This window comes from Scyliorhinus canicula, chromosome 6, assembly GCF_902713615.1.
Source record: "Scyliorhinus canicula chromosome 6, sScyCan1.1, whole genome shotgun sequence".
Classification (NCBI taxonomy): domain Eukaryota; kingdom Metazoa; phylum Chordata; class Chondrichthyes; order Carcharhiniformes; family Scyliorhinidae; genus Scyliorhinus; species Scyliorhinus canicula.
In genome coordinates this window covers 67,601,888-67,621,109 of record NC_052151.1, presented here as the reverse complement: position 1 = coordinate 67,621,109, position 19,222 = coordinate 67,601,888, and the positions used below count along the sequence as shown (strand labels likewise).

The window sequence follows — 19,222 nt, the reverse complement described above, 5'->3', positions numbered from 1 at the left end:
TTAAACCTCCTCAGATCCTTTGATCAATGAGGCTTTTATTTACTTTCAAAGCTTGAATAGATCTCAAATATCCTGCTGTGAATGTAACCACAATGCTTATAAACATCTAGCTATGTTTTGACAGGTCAGCACCACATCAAAAACAGTTGAGTGATTTCTGCTGGCACAAAGAGGAAAGGAAAGCACTTGTCTCCTAGATGTTTATACACATTGTATGATTCAGCTTCTGAGCTGCACTAGATTGGCATAACATTACTATTGTGCAGTCTCTCTTGTAGCTTTGAATCTTTGTTTCCCATGCTATAATTTTAATATTTTATAGTACATGTGAAGAGCAGTTAATTTGTTAGTTTAGACCAAGGAAGAGAAATACGCTTCAGACTGAAATATATCCTTTATAGAAAGTGTTTGATTTACTCGGTGCATTTAACACCTTGCAAGACCTTCAAATCCACTTTTCAGCCAATTAAATATTTCTGGAGTGTAGTCATTCCTATAATTTGGGGAAATGCAGCATTGAGTTTACACATAGAGAAAGGTCCCATAAACAGTGATCAGAGAATGACGATATGAGCTATCACAATTTTGTTGAATGAAAGATTGAAATTGGTGACGTGCAACAGGCCAGAATTGGATGAGCATGGACTTCCAAAAGGCATTTGGCAAAGTCCCACATACAGACTTGCGAGAAAAGTTTGAGCTCATGGAATAAAAGGGACAGCAGCAAAATGATACAAAATCAGCTGAGTGACAGGAAACTGAAAGTAGTGGTGAACATTTGTTTTTCAGACTGGAGGGAAGTTTATTTATTTCTAAAAATGTTATTCATTTCTCAGAGATACAAAGTCAGTGTGCAGAGTGGACAGAGGCAAACCCCTAATCCATCTCCTTTCTTGCTCCAAATACCAATTCAAATTCAAATTGAATCCAATTCATGGTCCCCTCAAGAGAGACATAGCAGATCCAAGCGGACAAGAACAGGCATTACACCTGATCCCACGCTCATCTTAAACAAAAAGCCGAGAAGCCATTGGAAGGAAGTTTATAATAGGGTCCCCCAGGGGTTGATTCATGGTCCGCTGTTGCTCTTGATGTATATTTAACAACCTAGACCTTGGTGTACAATTTCAAAATTTCCAGATGACACTAAACTTGGAAGTAATGAACTGTGAGAAACTGTGAGAAACATAGTGTATAACTTCAAAAGGGCATTGGTGGAATGGAAAGACAAGTGGTAAATGATATTTAATGCAGAGAAGTGTGAAATGATTCATTTTGGTAGGAAGACGAGGAGAGGCAATATCAAATAATGGTTACAACTGTAAAAGAGGTCTAGGAGTTGGGACCTGGGGCTATAAGTGAACAACTCATTGGAGGTACAGGGCATGATCGAGCAGTTAAAAAGCACTCTACCTGGGCTTGATAAATTGGAGCATTTGAGTATAGTGAGAATCCCAGGAACCACCCCCACCCTTGCCATTTAACCATTGTGCTGAGACTCCCAGCCGATCAAACACAGAAGATAGAAGCCAGTTGTTAGACGTGATTTAGAGATATAGTTTAAAGAGATAAAAAATCAGTTTGTTATTTTGCTAAGTGTGACTATTTACAGATGTATTTATTTGTATTTCAGGTTGTGCACCTATAAATAGTTCGCTCTACTGGTTGCCATTTATTCTTTTTATTGTATCCATGTTATGAGCGTGTGCATGATGATGTTGCTAAACATGTGATCTGGCCATACTGCTGTCAGTCTCTCTTTTTAGAAGTTCCTATTATATAACAGATGTTGGTGCAGAGGGTGGGATTAAAGTACAAAAGCAGCAGAGGCCATGATTAACAAAATAATTGAGTTTCCAATGAGTTAGCTGCTTGGATGACAAAGATTCTAGCTGAATTATGACAGAAGATAGTATAAAGCTCTGGACTAAGTGAATAGGGTGTCACATGGTCCTATTGTCCATCTGATTCTATTACTGACTACACTGGCTTGGATAAATGCAACCTATCAGCCACTCATTTCAGGGATGGGTGTACCAGTACAAAAGCAAAGATGTTAGATAAATCTGCATTGCGTCTAGTTCTAGGCACCTTTCGGAAGGATGCAATGGCATTGGGGAGACTGCAGAAAGTAGTCACAGAAATGGTTCTAGTTGGACTGTTCTCCTTTAAGAAGAGGAGATTGAGATGTGGTTTGCTAGAGATATTCAAAATGGAGAGGTCTAGGCAGAGTAGATAGGGTGAGGCTGGTCCCAATGGTGGAAAAATCAGGAATCCGAGAGCACAGAAACAATGGTGACATGAGGCAAAAATAATTTTACACCGTGAGTGATCAGGATCTGGAATGCACTGCCTGAGACTGTGGTGGAGATGGGTTTAATTGTGGCTTTCCAAAGAGAATTGGATAATTATCTGAGGTGAAGACAATTGCCGGGCTTATGGGGTAAATGCAGGGAAGTGGCCCAATTGCCACCTTCCTGTGCTGTCACGAGTCGATGATTCTAATATATTAGCCTCAACCCCATGATCCCTTTTGTGTTGAGCAGAAACCTCAGTGTGACATCTTATCGAGTGCCTTTTGAAGATCCAAATGTATTACAGCCACTTGTTTCCCTTTAGCTTACCATGCTTGTTACATCCTCCAAAAACTCAAATAGGTTTGTCATACATGATTTTCCCCTTCATAAAACTGTATTGGTGCTCACTAATCACACTTGGTGCATCACCTAGGTGACAGATCTCCTCTTTACCAATGCTGGCAACATGTCAGGATTACAGCTGAAGGGACATTAGCCGAATGGCCTCCTTCTGCACTGTAGGGATTCTATGATTCTGTAAAGGGTGCATAGGAGATTCACCAGATATTGCGTGGGCTGGAGCGTTTAAGCTTTTGAAGAGAGGCTGGTTAGCTTGGGGTTGTTCTCAAAACCGTGAAGGCTGGGGGGAGACCAGAATGAGGAAGGCAAAAGTATGAAGTATGTAGATAGGAAGAAACTTTTCCCCTTAGTAAAGAGGTCAATAATAGGATGCATAGATCTAAGGAGCTTTCAAGGGGATTTGATACCCAGGAGTTGATGGAAATCTGGAAACGCTGCCTGAAAGGGTTGTAGAGGCGGCACTCGCATAACATTTAAGAAGTATTTTGATGAGCACTTTATACGCCGTAGCAGATAAGGCCATGGACCAAGTTCTGGAAAATGGTATTAGAAGGAATAGGTGGGCACAATGGGCCGAAGGACCTCTTTCTGTGCTATATGACTATTTTTAATGCGGTGAGTGCTTAGGGTCTGGAATGCACTGCCTGAGGGTGTGGTGGAGGTAGATTCAGGTGTGACTTTCAAAAGGGAATTGGATAACCAGCAGCAGAGATGAAATGATGTAGGGCTTTGCGAAAAGGGCAGGAGAGTGGGACCAGCTGAGTTCTTGCAGAGAGCCAGCATTGACATAATGTGCCAGGTGGTCGCCTTGTATGCTGTAACCATTAAATTATTCCTTTTTACCTTATACAGGAGCTCTGTTCTCAGTTTTTATACTTCCTGCTAGCTTACTATGAGGTTCTAAATTGTGAGGTTTTTCCTGTCTTCCAGAAAGCAGATTGATGAGCCCAATAATAATTTCCAGCTTATCCTGGGATAGTCCATGGAATGGAAGAATGGGGTTAATTTTATGTTCTAGCATCAATTATATTATACTGAAGGGGGGTCTCCAGATAAGTTTTTTTTTATATTAAACTCACGAGCGATTGAAAGGGTGGAACATGGAGAATCCAGTCAGTTGTTTTGCGACATAACCTTTCCATAAGTTGAAAACTATTGCCTGAAACTAGTAGTTTAGCCTAAGCACGGTATTGGTTGGGATTTTAAAAACTCTGTTGACATGACAGAACTGTTGTATGTTCCTGATCAGCTTTTATTTTGCTGCTGTCTGCATTTGTAGGTATCTGAAATCTGTTGTACAAACCATTCATATATACCAACGTTTCAAGAAACAGACTCCAGAGCAACCTCCTGAATGTCAGGAAAGGATGGACTTTTGGATGGATTTCATTGTTGAAGCCACCAATGAAGCTGTGTCATTGGTTCGATTTCCTGTATGTAGTTTTAATTTTAATGTTTTATTTGTGTTTCTTTAGCCTCGTGCTCCCACATGCACCTACACAAACACACATGTGCAAACTTGCGCACACATACGTCCAATTTAAGGATGCAGTCCTCAAAAAGTTTTGGATTGAGTATATAAGTATTGAGATCAGCTGTTCTGCCAGGGTCACTCAGCTCCTGATCTCATTGCAGCCTTGCACCAAGCATGGACAAAAGAGCTGAACGCCAGAGGTGGGGCGGGAGTGACTGCCGTTAAAATCAAAGCAGTATTTGACCGAGTGTAACCTCAAGGAGCCCTAGAAAAACTGGTCAATAGGAATCGGGAAAACTGTCCACTGGTTAGAGTCATACTTAGAACAAAAGAAGCTGGTCATGGTTGTTGGTGGTCAATCATCTCCGTTCCAGGACATCACTGCAGGAGCTCAACGTGGTAGTGTCTTGCACCCAGCCATCTTCAGCTGCTTCGTCAATGACTTTCCCTCCATTAAAAGGCCAACGGTTGGAATGTTCACTGGCAGAATGTTCAGCATTTGCATATCCTCAGATACTGAAGCATTCAGTGTCCGTATGCAGCAAGGTCTTGACAACATTCAGGCTTGGGCCGATATACCAAGTGGCATTGGCACCACACAAGTGCCAGGCAATCACCATTTCCAACAAGAGAAAATCTAACCATATCCCTATGACGTTCAATGACATCGCTGAATCCCCCACTATCAATCCTAGGGGTTGCCATTGACCAGGGTCAAAATCCTGGAACTCACTCCTTTAGAACCCTGTGGCTGTACCTACACCACATGGACTGTCGGGATTCAAAAAAGCAGCCCACCACCAGCTTCTCAAGGGCAATAGGGGATGGCCAATAAATGCTGGCCTAGCCAGCAACACCCACACATCATGAATGAATAAATAAAATAAAAGCCAACTGGGTAACTTCCAACGTTGGTCCCTCCAGAGCATGTTGGGATTTGGAGGAAATAAAGTGTACATAGAATCAGAGGCTGGTGTCAGAAATAAGGAGCACAATTGTACACCAGAAATATAAAACCCCTATTGGGGACCCAAGCCACAATGCAAATTTGGAAGCCCATTAGTTGCCACTTACGCTGGCTGGTAGAATTTAGTTAATAATAATAAACAATCAAGATGTTCACCTCTTAATTCTAATCAGATGTGTCCTGGTAACAATATGAAACCCATTGTATGTAAGGACTATCACAGTTTCCTCGATAGAGTTTGCACTGCAGTTTTTGTGCAACCCTGTACCAAGCCAGTGGGGACCATTGTTCGGGAATGTTTTTATTTTCAGATGTGAAGATGCAGCTTTGTAATTGGGGAAGATAAACTAGCAAGAAGCAGAATAACAGTGTCCTTGTAGAAACATGCACAGTTGTGAGAAGCAAAATGAACAAGGGTTTATGACAGTCATACCCTTCCCCCACCTTTCCTCAAATGTTAGTGGGGTAATCTTCACTTCAAAAAGCAGGGCAGTAATCTGGCGGAGCAGTTTGCCTGTCCATTATAGAATCTGCCAGATTCCCAAGCAGTTAAAATCAGCGGTGTGGTCTCACTGGGAGTATTGCGTCTGCTTCAGGGCAGCACACTTTAGGAAGGATGTGAAGGTATTAGAAAAGATTCCAGGGAATGAGGAACTTCAGTTTTGTGGATGGACTTGAGAAATTGAACTTCTCCTTTTGAGAAGCGACGATTAAGAAGAGATTTCATAGAGATATTTAAAATCCTGAGGGGTCTGGAAGGAGTAGATAGGAAGACATTGGTTGAAGGATCAATAATCCAAGGGATAGATTTAAGATCATTGGCAAAATAAATTATGATGACATGAATTAAAACCTTTTCACACAAATTTAGGACTTGGAATGCACTTCCTGATAAGTGTGGTGGAGGCAGGTTCAATTGAAGTTTTCAAAAGGGAATTGGGTCATGTCTGAAAAGGAAAGTATTGCAGTATTATGGGGGAAATGGCACAGGAGTGGCGGCAAGTGAATTCCTCTGTCAGAGGCCCAGCACAGACATGACTGACCGAGTGGCGGCCTCCTGGGTTGTAGCAATTCTATTATTCACTCTGCTCGGTTACCACTCGGCTGAAAGCTGAAAATTTGGCCCATGATTCAATTGCTGACTGGCGGACAGCAGTGTGCATCAGATTACTTGAGGTCTGATTAACTAGTTGAAGCATGTTGCATGATAAAATGAGCACGCTGTGTTTATTTGTACTTGATAAATGATCAACACACATAGTTACGTGAATGGTATTCACATTAATAATGGGACGTGATAGACAAGTACTTGGTAATGTTGACATTTTCCAGGTCTAATCAGGTGGAGAGCCAGGACTTTGACATTTGTTCATACTTTTTCATTAATCCACTGATAAGAGAGACTGTACACAAACTCTTGGATCACTAATAATACAGCTTTGACATTTTCACACTTACCCAACCAGGTTTTAATCTTGGAGCCAACCAAAGTCTTCCAGCCTGCTTATTTATCCATAAACAATGATGCAGAGGAGAAGACCGTGTCTATTTGGCATGTATCACCAAATGACAAGGTAATTTATAGAACATACCACATTCGGTGAATTATTTTTTCAGTATTCATAATTCTCTAGCTGTAACATGTGTTTGTATTTCTTTCCCCTTCCCCCCCCATGTGTCCAACGTGTTGTGTACCACAGAATGGCATATACGAATGGAACTTCAATGCTGCAACTATTAGGGGTGTAAGGTCAGTGACTGGCTGTTCTACCACTTGCACTACAAGCCTTCGTGCCCCTCTAATTAGTGTAATAGATGCAACATAAAGCTCAGCGCAGCCAATGCAATGATTCTTTCAGTTTGGAAGAAATGATCAGTTCCCTTTCCCCATTTATAGCTATTAATAGGAATATGTAGTAACTGATTCATGGCCTGTATTTATCAGACGGAATGATTTAAAACAAATACCATTATATTTTAGTCACTCTCGACCAGATGTACCACACCAAGGGAAATTTTGAAAGAATGTTTATTGCGGTAAAGATTAGAAAAATTACAGAAATGTCAAGTACATGTTGAAACAGAATTATCCCCAAATTCGATTCAGATAGAATAGTGTTTCTGCTTGACGTTTTGTTTAAAAATTTTTAAAAATTCAACATTTTGAGGTAATAGTTAAGGATCCTCCTAACAACCAGAAGCATGATCAGTGAAGAATATTGTCCGTTTTTGAGAGACACATTGTCCTGAACACTTTTCTGATTTATCCTTTTTGAATCTGAGAACTTCTGTTACAATCGTCTTCAGTTTTCACAACCAACATTTGATCAAGTTCATTATTTATGTCAGGAATATGCGGGAGAAGGGAGTTCTTTTGCTTAAACTCACAAGATCTGATTTGCAATCTTTCTAGGTAATCCGGCAATTTTTTGTAATCCTGTCTAATTTTTTAAAAACCGATACAAGCTTCACAACTAATGCTTGTTGTAAATGAATTGATAGACTCAGTGGAAGTCATGTATACAATTAGATTTGATGCTGTCTTGTCACACAGAAAGATTGTAGAGCCAGCAAATTTTGATTGTGTATTAATTGCACTTCCTACACTTGTTACAGTTTGCACCCATCGTCTGAAATAACATGGGCTGAAAGAGGAAACTGAGAGTAGTACTGAACAACATTTTTGTAATGACTGAGTTGACAGGGAGTGGGGTGATGGGCTCTGTGAGAACTCAGAAAGACGAATTAACACAAGTGCAGTTTCAGCAGGTTCATTTGCATGTAGTCTGTGCCCCAAATGCTTACTTGTGCACTGGCGATTTAAGTAAAATGATGCACTAAATTGCAACCTCCTGGGGCGAACAAAATGTGGTACAGGATTGCTTAAAATTGCTCTTTCTTGATATTTCAGCGTTTCAAAATGTGACGAACGTTGTTGCTTCCTGTATGTTCTGCATAATTCGGAAGATTTTCAGATATATTTTTGCACAGAGCTTCACTGCAAGCGGTATGTAATTTTTAACAATCTCAGTTCTGTGAAGCCTGTAAATTCTTAGAAGTCTACAAGGTATGACCTACAAATTGAAGCCAACAGTGCCACCTGTAATCAATGAATTCGTCGAGAGTGTGTGGCTGACTTATTTGAGTTCACCACCGCCTTTGTATAAATAACCGATCATGAGATCAGCAGGTTGTTTTGTGGGGATTTGCGAAGGAATGATCTCCACTCTTCAACATGATATTGTTAATTTACACAATGTGCTGTGCCATTAGGACTCGAGGCAGTTTTCAGAGAGTTAAAGCTCTCGTTGGTTCGCTAGTTTTGTGCCTCTTTCTCTACAATGCATGAGAGAGTCATTGAAGTATACCTAGATTTAATTTAAACTGTAGTGCCATTTCTCAATGTAAAAACAGAAGTGGTTTTGTTCATATTTTTTAAAGCTTTCATTTTAATGACATTCTCAGCTTGATCCATTGGAGATTAGGAACCTTTGGAGAAAAAGCAGATGATTAATTTGTTTTTTGGTTACTTGGCAGAATTTGCAGCAAAATCCTCTGAGAAATTACATGGAAAAAAACATTGAGATTGCTTTGCAATGAAATCCAAAGACAAATAGCAATAAAATATTTAACATTTTCATGAGAAGATTTTGGGTTGCATTCACTACTCGCATCCATTTTTAAAAACATTGGCCAAATTTCCTCAGTAAATAATCGCTGTGGAGGTTTTCTTTTTGCACTGGTTAAGTGGGATAGAGCTGCGTACGTGTTGTTAATGCCTTGATGAAATTGTCACATCTTCATTTGAGTTGGCTGAGAAAGTAAGGAGAAACAGCAATGTAATAACACCCCTAACATAACAACATTCGAGCATCATCGAGCAAGCAGATTTAAGTCCACCTAAGTAAAGCGCTGGGCATTTCTATTCCCAGAAGTGTTTCGCTGAAGGAAAAATTATTTTGCTGCTGTAACACTTTCGCCCTCTTTGGAATTAATTTGGCTGTGTGGTACATTGGAAAGAATGTGATGGGATACGTAATGAAATGCATAGAACAGAAATTGCAGCATGGTGTGTCAAGGTTACCAGCCAGAATTTCTCTTTCCAGAATGACAGATTGGTATAATTGAAGTACTGTAAGTGTTGTAATTTTAATTGTGGAAATTCATTAGGGGCTGGTTTAGCACACTGGGCTAAATCGCTGGCTTTTAAAGCAGACCAAGGCAGGCCAGCAGCACGGTTCAATTCCCGTACCAGCCTCCCCGAACAGGCGCCGGAATGTGGCAACTAGGGGCTTTTCACAGTAACTGCATTGAAGCCTACTTGTGACAATCAGCAATTTTCATTTTTTCATTTTTCATTAGAAGTTAATATGACAGCTGTGAATGTTGATTTTTCAGATTCTGTGAAATGGTGAACTCGATAACGGATGAGGTAGGAAGAGGTGTAGAAGAGGGAGACTTGGAAGGAGATGCTTTGGAGGTAAGGCAAAACATTTTCTTCAATTAAAAATAGAAAGTGTTGAAAATACTTAGCCAGCCACCGCACCTGTGGAACGATCTATTGAGTTAGCGTTTCAGGTCCTTAACCTGAAAATGTTATTACTTTGTTTACATGGTTATGCTACTTGTTCATTTTCATGGAATCATAAGACCATAAAAGGAGGTCATTGTACCCTGCTGGCTCTTTAAAAGGCATCGGCCCAGAAAAATCTGGGGTGGATGAAAACAGTTCAAGATGTTAGGCCATGCCATCAAGGACCTGTTGAACTTAATTCAGAACCTTCATCAACAGCCTCCTGTTTTGCCTCCTGCCTGGCAACTGACTGACTTGACTGAATAGACTGCCTAGACAAGGAGGTGACCAGTAGCAGTGGGTGCAACTGGTGACTTTTGGGGACAATCATTGGCCATTGGGAGGGAATAGGTCACCAGTAGCTAGGGCGAGTCAAGAGGTCCAAGATTGGCAGAGCTGGTGATTAGGCTTGAAGAGTGAGGGAAGCCGGCAATTGAGAGGGCTGGGGAGAGGCTGGAGATTGGAGCTTGGCAAGGAGGCAAACCGCTTCCTCTGACCGGTCCCGGGGAAGTACTGCTGCTTCTCCTGACCCACAAAAAATTGTGAGAAAGGTATTTGGCCTAGAGAGCTTGCAGTTTCTCATTCCACTGCCGAGTTTCCAACTCTTATGAAATGCATGTAGCAGCAAAGAGTTTCAAATTGGACTCCCAACTGGGGCCCTATTTAAATATATCAGTGAGCATCTCAACTCTCTACTGTGGAATGATTGGATCCCCCTTGTAGGTGGCAGGTTGGGTTTGTATTCAGCACATTTTACTTTTTAAATTTACACCTCAACCTCCTCCTGCCCATCATGAGGAGTTCTAATATCCAACAATTAGTTTCACACTCCACATTTTCTCACCTAATTTATTTTTTCCTTTTCAGTGATACGATTTATAAAACGATAGAAATGTTACAGGATAACAGGGGGCCATTTGGCCCAAGCCGTCCATGTCAGCCCACGGACACCCAGGTGCTCTTTCTAATCCCACCTTCCAGAACTCAGTCCATAGCCCTGTATTTTAAAGGTGCAGATCCAGGTAAAGTTTAGGGTCTCTGTCTCCACCACCAACTTGGGAAGCAAGTTCCAGACCCTCAGTTACCCTCTGCATAAAAAAGTTCTTCCTCATGTCTCCTGTACACCTTCTGTCACTTATCTTGAATCTATGTCCCTTGGTTCTAAAATTCTCCACCAAGGAAAACAATTTTATCCTGTCCACTCTACCTCTTCCCCTCATAATTTTGTACACCTCAATTAAGCCGCCCCTCCACCTTCTTTTTCAAAGGAAAATAACCCCAAACTCTCCTCAAAGCTACACTTTGTTTTAGCCTTGGCAACATTCTTGTAAACCTCTGCACTCTCTCCAGAGCATTTACATCCTTCCTGTAATGTGGTGACCAGAACTGCACACAATACTCCAGTTGTGGCCTCACCAGTATTTTATACATCCTTACTGTTATATGCTTAACCTCGGTCAATGAAGGAGAGCATTACGTTTGCTTTCTTTACAACCTTGTCTACTTGAACTGCTGCCTTTATTCCTGTCTCATCTCCATATTTTCTATTATAGAGCAAACCTCTTCGCACAAAAACACCATTTCATTAGCTGAATTTAATTCACCTCAGCTCATCTTCTATTGAAACCCCTCTACCATCTGATGTGACTATTCGAACAAACACCTGGCTGGTCTTCCACATCTTTTTTTTGTCTCCCTAAACTTGAGGTCATCCAAATCTCTCATTAAGTCCCGTTCACCTATCACCATTTTCTTGCTGACCAACATTGTCTTCCACTTGAGCAATATTTTGATTTTAAAATTTCCATGCCTGTTTTAAAATCTCTTCAAGTCTCGCCTCTCCTGACCTCTGTGATTTCCTTCAGCCCTATAACCGTCAAAGATATCTGTGCTCATCTGACTAGCCTCTTGAGCATTTCTGATTTTAATTGTTCCACTATTGATGGCGGTGTCTTCAGTTGCCCAGCCTTGAAGCCCTGAAATTCCCTCCCTACATCTCACCACCTCGCTTTCCTCCTTCAAGACAAATCTATTTGACCAAAGTTTTGTTTAACTCTCCTAATATCTCCTTCTGTGGCTTAGTGAGATTTAGTTTTAGAATGCTCCTATGAAGCACGTTGGTCATTCTATTATGATGAAGGCAGCTTTTAAATATGTTGTTGTATCCATTAAGATTAAATCCCACAAATTGGATTCATTGATTAATTGTGTATTTAGACTTTAAAAGGGATTAACTTTGGGAATTGCAACACATTGTAATTTTGAGTTGAATTTAGAACTCAAGATTTTGATCAGGTGAGGTCCACTCCAATGGCTTTAGAATGGGAGTCTAGTACTGCATGACAGAAAGAGGGATTTGTTCAAGAGGTTTTGATACATGGATGATGCTTTGAAACTTGTTTTTTTTCAAATTAATTTGCTTTATATTGTCTCAGTTTTTGGGTATCTCTGACATGTGCATTTTCTGAAAATTATGCCCTTTGTTTTTGTCACTTTCTTAGTGCGAAATCCTTACTGACTGGTACCTGTCAGTGAAGTAAGCAAATGCTCCTTCTGTCCCAATTTTGTTTGGTTCAAACAAAGCATTGACCTTTCTTCCACATTGTTCCCATTTATTCAACCTTGTTTCAACTCTTATCACTTTAACTGCACTTTATCCTTCTCTGTATTTTCCAAATATGCTGTCAATAATGGTTGATTTATCAGAGCCATTTAACCATCACTACTGATGCCTTCCATACCATGTGCATTTAGAATCATTTTTTCTTTCAAACTAAATTGGGCCTAGCAAAGCAGTGCACTGTAGCTGTAATGTTGCAAATTGATGCAGACCAAATCGTGGTTTCATGAGGTTGGATTTGTTCCAAAACAGAGTTCAGTTATTACTGCAAATTGCCTGAATGATACCTTTTTGGATAAGCACAGCAACAAGCAGACGCATGTCTGAAGTTAGATTTTAAACTAACCTGGATGTCAGCCAGGAGGAAGTAAGGTTAAGTTAATTCAAAAAGCTTTTCCTCTTTTCCAAATGGTGGCTGGAACAGAATTCCAAATGCATTGCAAATTAATTTCCACATATTGTCCCTGAGGGTCATCATGATAGTCTCTTGTCAGTACCACCTTCAGTCCTTCCCATTGAACTCGGTAGTTACAACATTATTATTTTTTAGTAAATTTCATTTCTGTAGGATTTTGTTTCAGGATCTTCAATGAAATGGTTTTGAGCCCTGTGCGGTGGTGCACATTATATACTCCTTGATGACACCTGCTGTTTGAGTTTAACATCAGGGTTGCAACTTGTGACAGATTTTGTAGATCATTTCATGGCTTTATAGGCCTATAAATAAGAGTAGGCACTTGTTTGAGAACCTTTCTTGTCTTCTTGCTGCAATCTTTAATCAATGGGTTTTCCATCCACTGGTTGTAAAAATGAGTTGAAGTAAATGCTTTCACCTTCAGTTTGGTCTACGTTCTCACCCTGACATTTGAGTGGTTAACAATTAGGTGTTCTTTTCCTTTAGTCATTTGATTCTCGTATGCGTCCGCAGCTACTTAATCAGTTTCACACGCTGTGAGTTTTTAGTGATGGGTTCTGACATGGAATATGAAAAAGCAGTATTTTCTGTTGTCCAAAGTAATATTTCCACAAATATCTTTTAGAAAAAGAGTAAAGTGAAAATAAGATGCCTGAAGAGGGAAAAAGAAAAATGTGTTTGATAGGTTGTGAGAATTGCCATTCAATTTGCTTGAGTAGTTAAATATAGTAGACAAAGACTAAAAAAGTTATTGGCCATTCCGTAGCCTTATGACAGCGTAGGTAAGTTTATCTTGCTCTGTTCTCTCTTCCATTTAATCTTGTTCTGATCCTCTGCTTTTTTCCACCCTGTTGCATTCTTCCATCATTTTTAACATTTCCATTATAATTCTCCAAAATCTGCATTGTCCTAATACCAGGCAGTGTTTCTAGTGAATCTGCATTTTATCTCTCTAAAGTCAGTCGGTCCATATCCATCCTTTTTTTAAAAATAAATTTAGAGTACCAATTAAGGGGTAATTTAGCATGGCCAATCCACCTACCCTGCACATCATTTGGGTTGTGGGGGTGAAACCTATGCAAACACGGGGCGAATGTGCAAATTCCACACGGACAATGACCCAGAGCCGGGATTGAACCTGGGACCTTGGTGCCGTGAGGCAGTAATGCTAACCACTGCACCACCGTGCTGCCCCCGGTCTATATCCATCCTGAAGTGTGGAGCCCGGTACTGTACCAATACTCTAACTGAGATCATACTGTTTAATATAAGACATCATTACCACTTTGCTTTCATATTCTCCACCTCTATGATAAAACCTAGGGTGGGATTTTCCGGCTCTCCTGGGATCTTCGGATCCCTCCGAAACTCAATGGTCTTTTAGCTGGAATGCTGAACCTTCCATGGCAAGTCCCATTTCGATGGGGCTGGAAAGTTCCAGCCCTAGAATTCTGTTAGCTTCTTGCTGTCTTCTAAACCTGAGTTGCTGTTGTACATGTCCTGTGAACGTATATACAGTAGTCCCCCTTTATAACGCGGGTGTTGGGGTCCAAGACCCCCACCCGCGTTGTAACTGAGCCGCGGATATCCACGATGGGGGTTTTAAATTTATTTAAAAATCTATGCTAGCGCTTCCCATTGTGAGTCTACGGGGGGCGGGGGGAGAGGTCAGACCCCCGTAGACTCACAATGGGAAGCGCTAGCATAGATTTTTAAATAAATTTAAAACCCCCATCGTGGATCCAATTAAAATTTCAGCGGCCGGCTCACTTTGATCCGGAGAGAAGCTGCTCTCAGTGAAATAATCAGCCGGCCGCTGAAATTGACACTGCCCGCTGCTCTCATCCCTCCAATCCAACTTTTAAGTTTTAATGTTTCTGATTGGAGGGAGAGAGCAGCCGGCAGTGTCAATTTCTTTTTTTTTCCTCCGGCTTGCCCCCTCTCCCCCCACATCCTCCAACTAGACCCCTCTCCCCCCACACCCTCCGGCTCGCCCCCTCTACCCCCCCAACACCCTCCGGCTCGCCCCCTCTCCCCCCCCCCCCCAACACCCTCCGGCTCGCCCCCTCTCCCCCCCCCCCCCCCCCCAACACCCTCCGGCTCGCCCCCTCATCCCCCCCCCCCAACACCCTCCGGCTCGCCCACTCTCCCCCCACACCCTCCGGTTCGCCCCCACATCCTCCAACTAGACCCCTCTTCCCCCCCACACCCTCCGGCTCGCCCCCTCTCCCCCAACACCCACTGGGCTCTGTCTCCTCCTCTCCCCCAACACCCACTGGGCTCTGTCTTCTCCTCTCCCCTCCCCCCCACCCCGCCCACCTCACACCCTCCGGCTCGCCCCCTCCCCCCCCTCTCCTCCCCCGTCCCCCAACACCCGCAGGGCCCTCCTCTCACCCCCAACACCCGCAGGGGGGTCCCCCCCACACCCGCAGGGGGGTCCCCCCACACCCGCCCCCCCTCCTCTCCCCCCCCCCTCCTCTCCCTCTCCCCCCTCCTCTCCCCCCCTCCTCTCCCCCCCTCCTCTCCCCCCCCTCTCCCCCCCTCCTCTCCCCCCCTCCTCTCCCCCCCCCTCCTCTCCCCCCCTCCTCTCCCCCCCAACACCCGCCCCCCCTCCTCTCCCCCCCCTCTCCCCCCCCCCCTCTCCCCCCCATCCTCTCCCCCCCCAACACCCGCCCCCCCCCTCCTCTTCCCCCCCAACACCCTCCCCCCCAACACCCGCCCCCCCTCTTCTCCCCCCCAACACCCGCCCCCCCCTCCTCTCCCCCCCAACACCCGCCCCCCTCCTCTCCCCCCCCAACACCCGCCCCCCCCTCTTCTCCCCCCCCCAACACCGGCCCCCCACTCTTCTCCCCCCCCCAACACCGGCCCCCCACTCTTCTCCCCCCCCAACACCCGCCCCCCACTCTTCTCCCCCCCCAACACCCGCCCCCCCTCTCGGCAGTGTCAATTTCAGCGGCCAGCTGATTGTTTCAGTGAGAGAGCAGCTTCCCTCTCTGGATCAAAGTGAGCCGGCCGCTGAAATTGACACTGCCCGCTGCTCTCTCCCTCCAATCCAACTTTTAAGTTTTAATGTTTCTGATTGGAGGGAGAGAGCAGCCGGCAGTGTCAATTTCAGCGGCCGGCTCACTTTGATCCAGAGAGGGAAACTGCTCTCTCACTGAAACAATCAGCCGGCCGCTGAAATTGACACTGCCGGCTGCTCTCTCCCTCCAATCAGAAACATTAAAACTTAAAAGTTGGATTGGAGGGAGAGAGCAGCGGGCAGTGTCAATTTCAGCGGCCGGCTGATTGTTTCAGTGAGAGCAGCTTCCCTCTCCGGAGCCGGCCGCTGAAATTGACACAACTGACAGTTGGGGTCCATCAGCCCCCCCGCGGTATATCGCGAACCGCGGTATTGCGGAGCGCGGTATAACGGGGGACTACTGTACTGACATCATTCTACTCTTCTCACCACACCCAGTTTACTTTCATTCTCACTAGAATTACTGTTGTTAAATGTTTTTGTATCAAAGCCTTGTTCTGATATTGATTTCCATCAGCCACGTTTTCGCCACTTCCCCAATTTGATCGATATCATTTTCAGGTTCCTTTGACCTTTTGAAGAATTAACTACTCTTTTGGTGTCTTATTTCAATTTTGACACCACCTCTTGGTCTAAATTCAGATTCCTTGTGTACACAGTGGCCCCCTTCCCTCATTCAGTCACTGGAGGCCGGTGGTGGTGGGGGGGGGGGGGGGGGGGGGGCACTCTGGGCTCCTACCGTGCCCATCTAATCAATTATTTTGTTTATCCTACATTACAACAGGAATGCATTACAATAGTGACGGCACTTCACAAGTACTTTATTGGCTGTTTAGCACTTTGGGACCTCTGGTGGTCATGAAAAGTGCTGTATAATAATCTTTATTATTGTCACAAGTAGGCTTACATTAACACTGAAATTAAGTTACTGTGAAAATCCCCTAGTTGCCACACACCGGCACCTTTTCGGGTACACAGGAAGAATTCAGAATGTCCAATTCACCTAACAGCACATCTTTCAGGACTTGCGGGAGGAAACCGGAGCACCCGGAGGAAACCCACACAGACACAGGGAGAGCGTGCAGACTCCGCATAGACAGTGACCCAAGCCGGGAATCAAACCCAGGTCCCTGGCGCTGCGAAGCAAGAGTGCTAACCACTGTGCTACCTTGCCCTTCCGTGTCTTTTCTTTCTTAACAACTTTGCTACTCTACCACTTAATTTTATCTAGTAATATCCACTGGGATGAGTGGTTCTCTCTTTTGGGCACACACTGCTTTGCACCCGTTTGTATTGGACATCCAATTAGGAAATGCTAAAAGCATGTTTAAAAACGTATTTTCCTTTTGTGAAATCAGGAGGAGTATGAGTGCTGGCTCTAGGTTGGCTCTGTGAGCTGTGGCTACCTCCTCCCATCCTTTGCCCCGCTCTTCCTCTGAGTACATGCCTGCGCCTCTCTGCTGGCATCATAAACAGCTGATTATTCCTGAAGCCAAAGAGCAGCAAGCTACTTTGAGACTTCAATTTGCCATCCCCCGCTCACCTGAATTCAGCTGAGGCCAATGCACCAAAATGGTAATCGTCTCGCACACAAAAACTGCACATAAGAAGAAGATAATGTAGTAACAAGATTCTTAGCCTGAAAACGATCTCGGGTCATAAGGTGCAGAAACCCAAATGATCCAGGATTGGCAGCCACTGCTTTTCTGTGGCAGAAGACTGTGGAGCATGTGGAAAGGGCTGCTAGCCAGCTCACTCTGCAGATTGGTGCCTCAAAGTCCAAATTGACCCCAGTAAGGCCGCACGGTGGTGCAATGGATTAGACCTGCTGCCACATGGCACCGAGGTCCCAGATTCGATTCCGGCTCTGGGTCACTGTCCGTATGTGGAGTTTGCACATTCTCCCTTGTTTGCGTGTGCCCCCCCCCCCCCCCCCCCCCCCCCCCCCCCAACCCAAAGATGTGCAGGTTAGGTGGATTGGCCATGCTAAATTGACCCTTAATTGGAAAAAGAAATGAATTGGGTACACTAAATTTTTTTTTTTTTAAATTGACCCCAGTAAGTTAAATGTAGTTGTCATTAAATTCCAATGTGGAGTTTTGTTGGTTGAAATGTTTACATAGTGTTTTCCCACTATGAACAATTGACACATAAGCTTTGATAATGGAAAAATCTAACACGGGAAGTACATTTACGTAAAAGGAAGTATGCAATTATGCATAAAGATTGTTAATGTTTGGATTTATTAATGTGTAGAAATTTGTCAAATGTAAAAACCCAAAGAATAAAAGTATAATCATGGGAAATTGCAAGGTGAACATGCTTTCTTTTCTTTCTCCTTTTGTGTCTTGCAGTACGATTATGAATATGATGAGAATGGTGAAAAGGTTGTACTGGGTAAAGGGACATTTGGAATGGTCTATGCAGGTAGAGACCTTAGCAATCAGGTCAGAATTGCTATCAAAGAAATCCCAGAAAGGGACAGCAGGCAAGTAACTGTGAATGCCTTGAGGAAGCAAACAATCGTTCGGCTGCTCATGTGATATCTGATTTTTCTTTCAAGATAGGGAACCTTAGGGTGCAGAATCCAAAACATCCAGCTCGTGGTAACCACTGCTTTCTTTGTGACAATGGAAATGCTGAGTAGTGTCATTAGCAGCAAGACCTGAGAATGAAAGCACTGTTTCTTAAAGAAAAAATTGAGATACTAAATATTGCAGTGGCTTCAAAATCTCCCCAGATTGATGGGGTGGAAACCCTTTTTGTTTGCTGACTGTGGCAGTCATGCAGGAAATGTGTTTGACCAGCAACTCATGCCCATGGGGAAATGGGCCCACGGCCCCTTGTTGGCTCTAATTTACCATTCAGTTGGGCAACAGGATGGTAAGTTAGGGGAAAAGAGAAAATCATTTTGTTGGTACAGTGAGGGGTGCCCTTTTGAAACTGGGGCTGATACACATTCATATAGATTTTTAGATGTCCGGTGCTTAGGTGAAAAGCATTGACTTTGCACAGTACAAAACAGCTATTTGGGGAGGGAGGGACCCTGGAACAGAGCCCACCTGTTTTTACTTTCTGTTCATTTAAATTCATATTAAATCAAGTGGATTCCTTTAGGATGGAGCAGCCAGTCCACAACATCCAGATTTTCTGCTTGTGAGGTTGAAGCTTTTCACGCAGCCATTTGTACCCCATTTTTGGCAAGCTAAACTATCCGTCTAACTATGCTAGGGCTGCTAATAATAATTCATCACCAGTGCTGCAAGTTATTCAGTGGTGATGCTGAATCAAAATTAAAGAAAGGAAATTCTATGCATAGAGCCTTTGGCAGTGTCAGGATACCTCAAAGTACTTTCCAAATATAGTCATTGCCAAATTTTGCAAAGCAAGATCCCACAAAAAACTATGCGATAATGACTGAATAATCTGTTTTGATAATGTTGATTGAGGAATGGAATGAATACTGCCCAAGACGTTAGGACGTCTTTTTTTTG

At 43.3% G+C, this 19,222-nt stretch overlaps 1 protein-coding gene across 2 annotated transcripts in view; it reads left to right on the top strand.

The window, feature by feature from the left end:
• map3k5 (mitogen-activated protein kinase kinase kinase 5) overlaps positions 1-19,222 on the top strand; it is a 244,049-nt gene that overhangs the window by 103,066 nt on the left and 121,761 nt on the right. For both annotated transcript variants that reach the window (XR_005460938.1, XM_038799442.1), the window contains exons 10-15: positions 3,937-4,090; positions 6,565-6,672; positions 6,799-6,848; positions 8,010-8,105; positions 9,497-9,578; positions 18,083-18,216. Coding sequence is in view for 1 of the 2 variants with exons in the window: in XM_038799442.1 (XP_038655370.1) it covers positions 3,937-4,090; positions 6,565-6,672; positions 6,799-6,848; positions 8,010-8,105; positions 9,497-9,578; positions 18,083-18,216 (624 nt within the window). In the remaining variant the exon portion in view is untranslated. The remainder of the gene's footprint in view (positions 1-3,936; positions 4,091-6,564; positions 6,673-6,798; positions 6,849-8,009; positions 8,106-9,496; positions 9,579-18,082; positions 18,217-19,222) is intronic.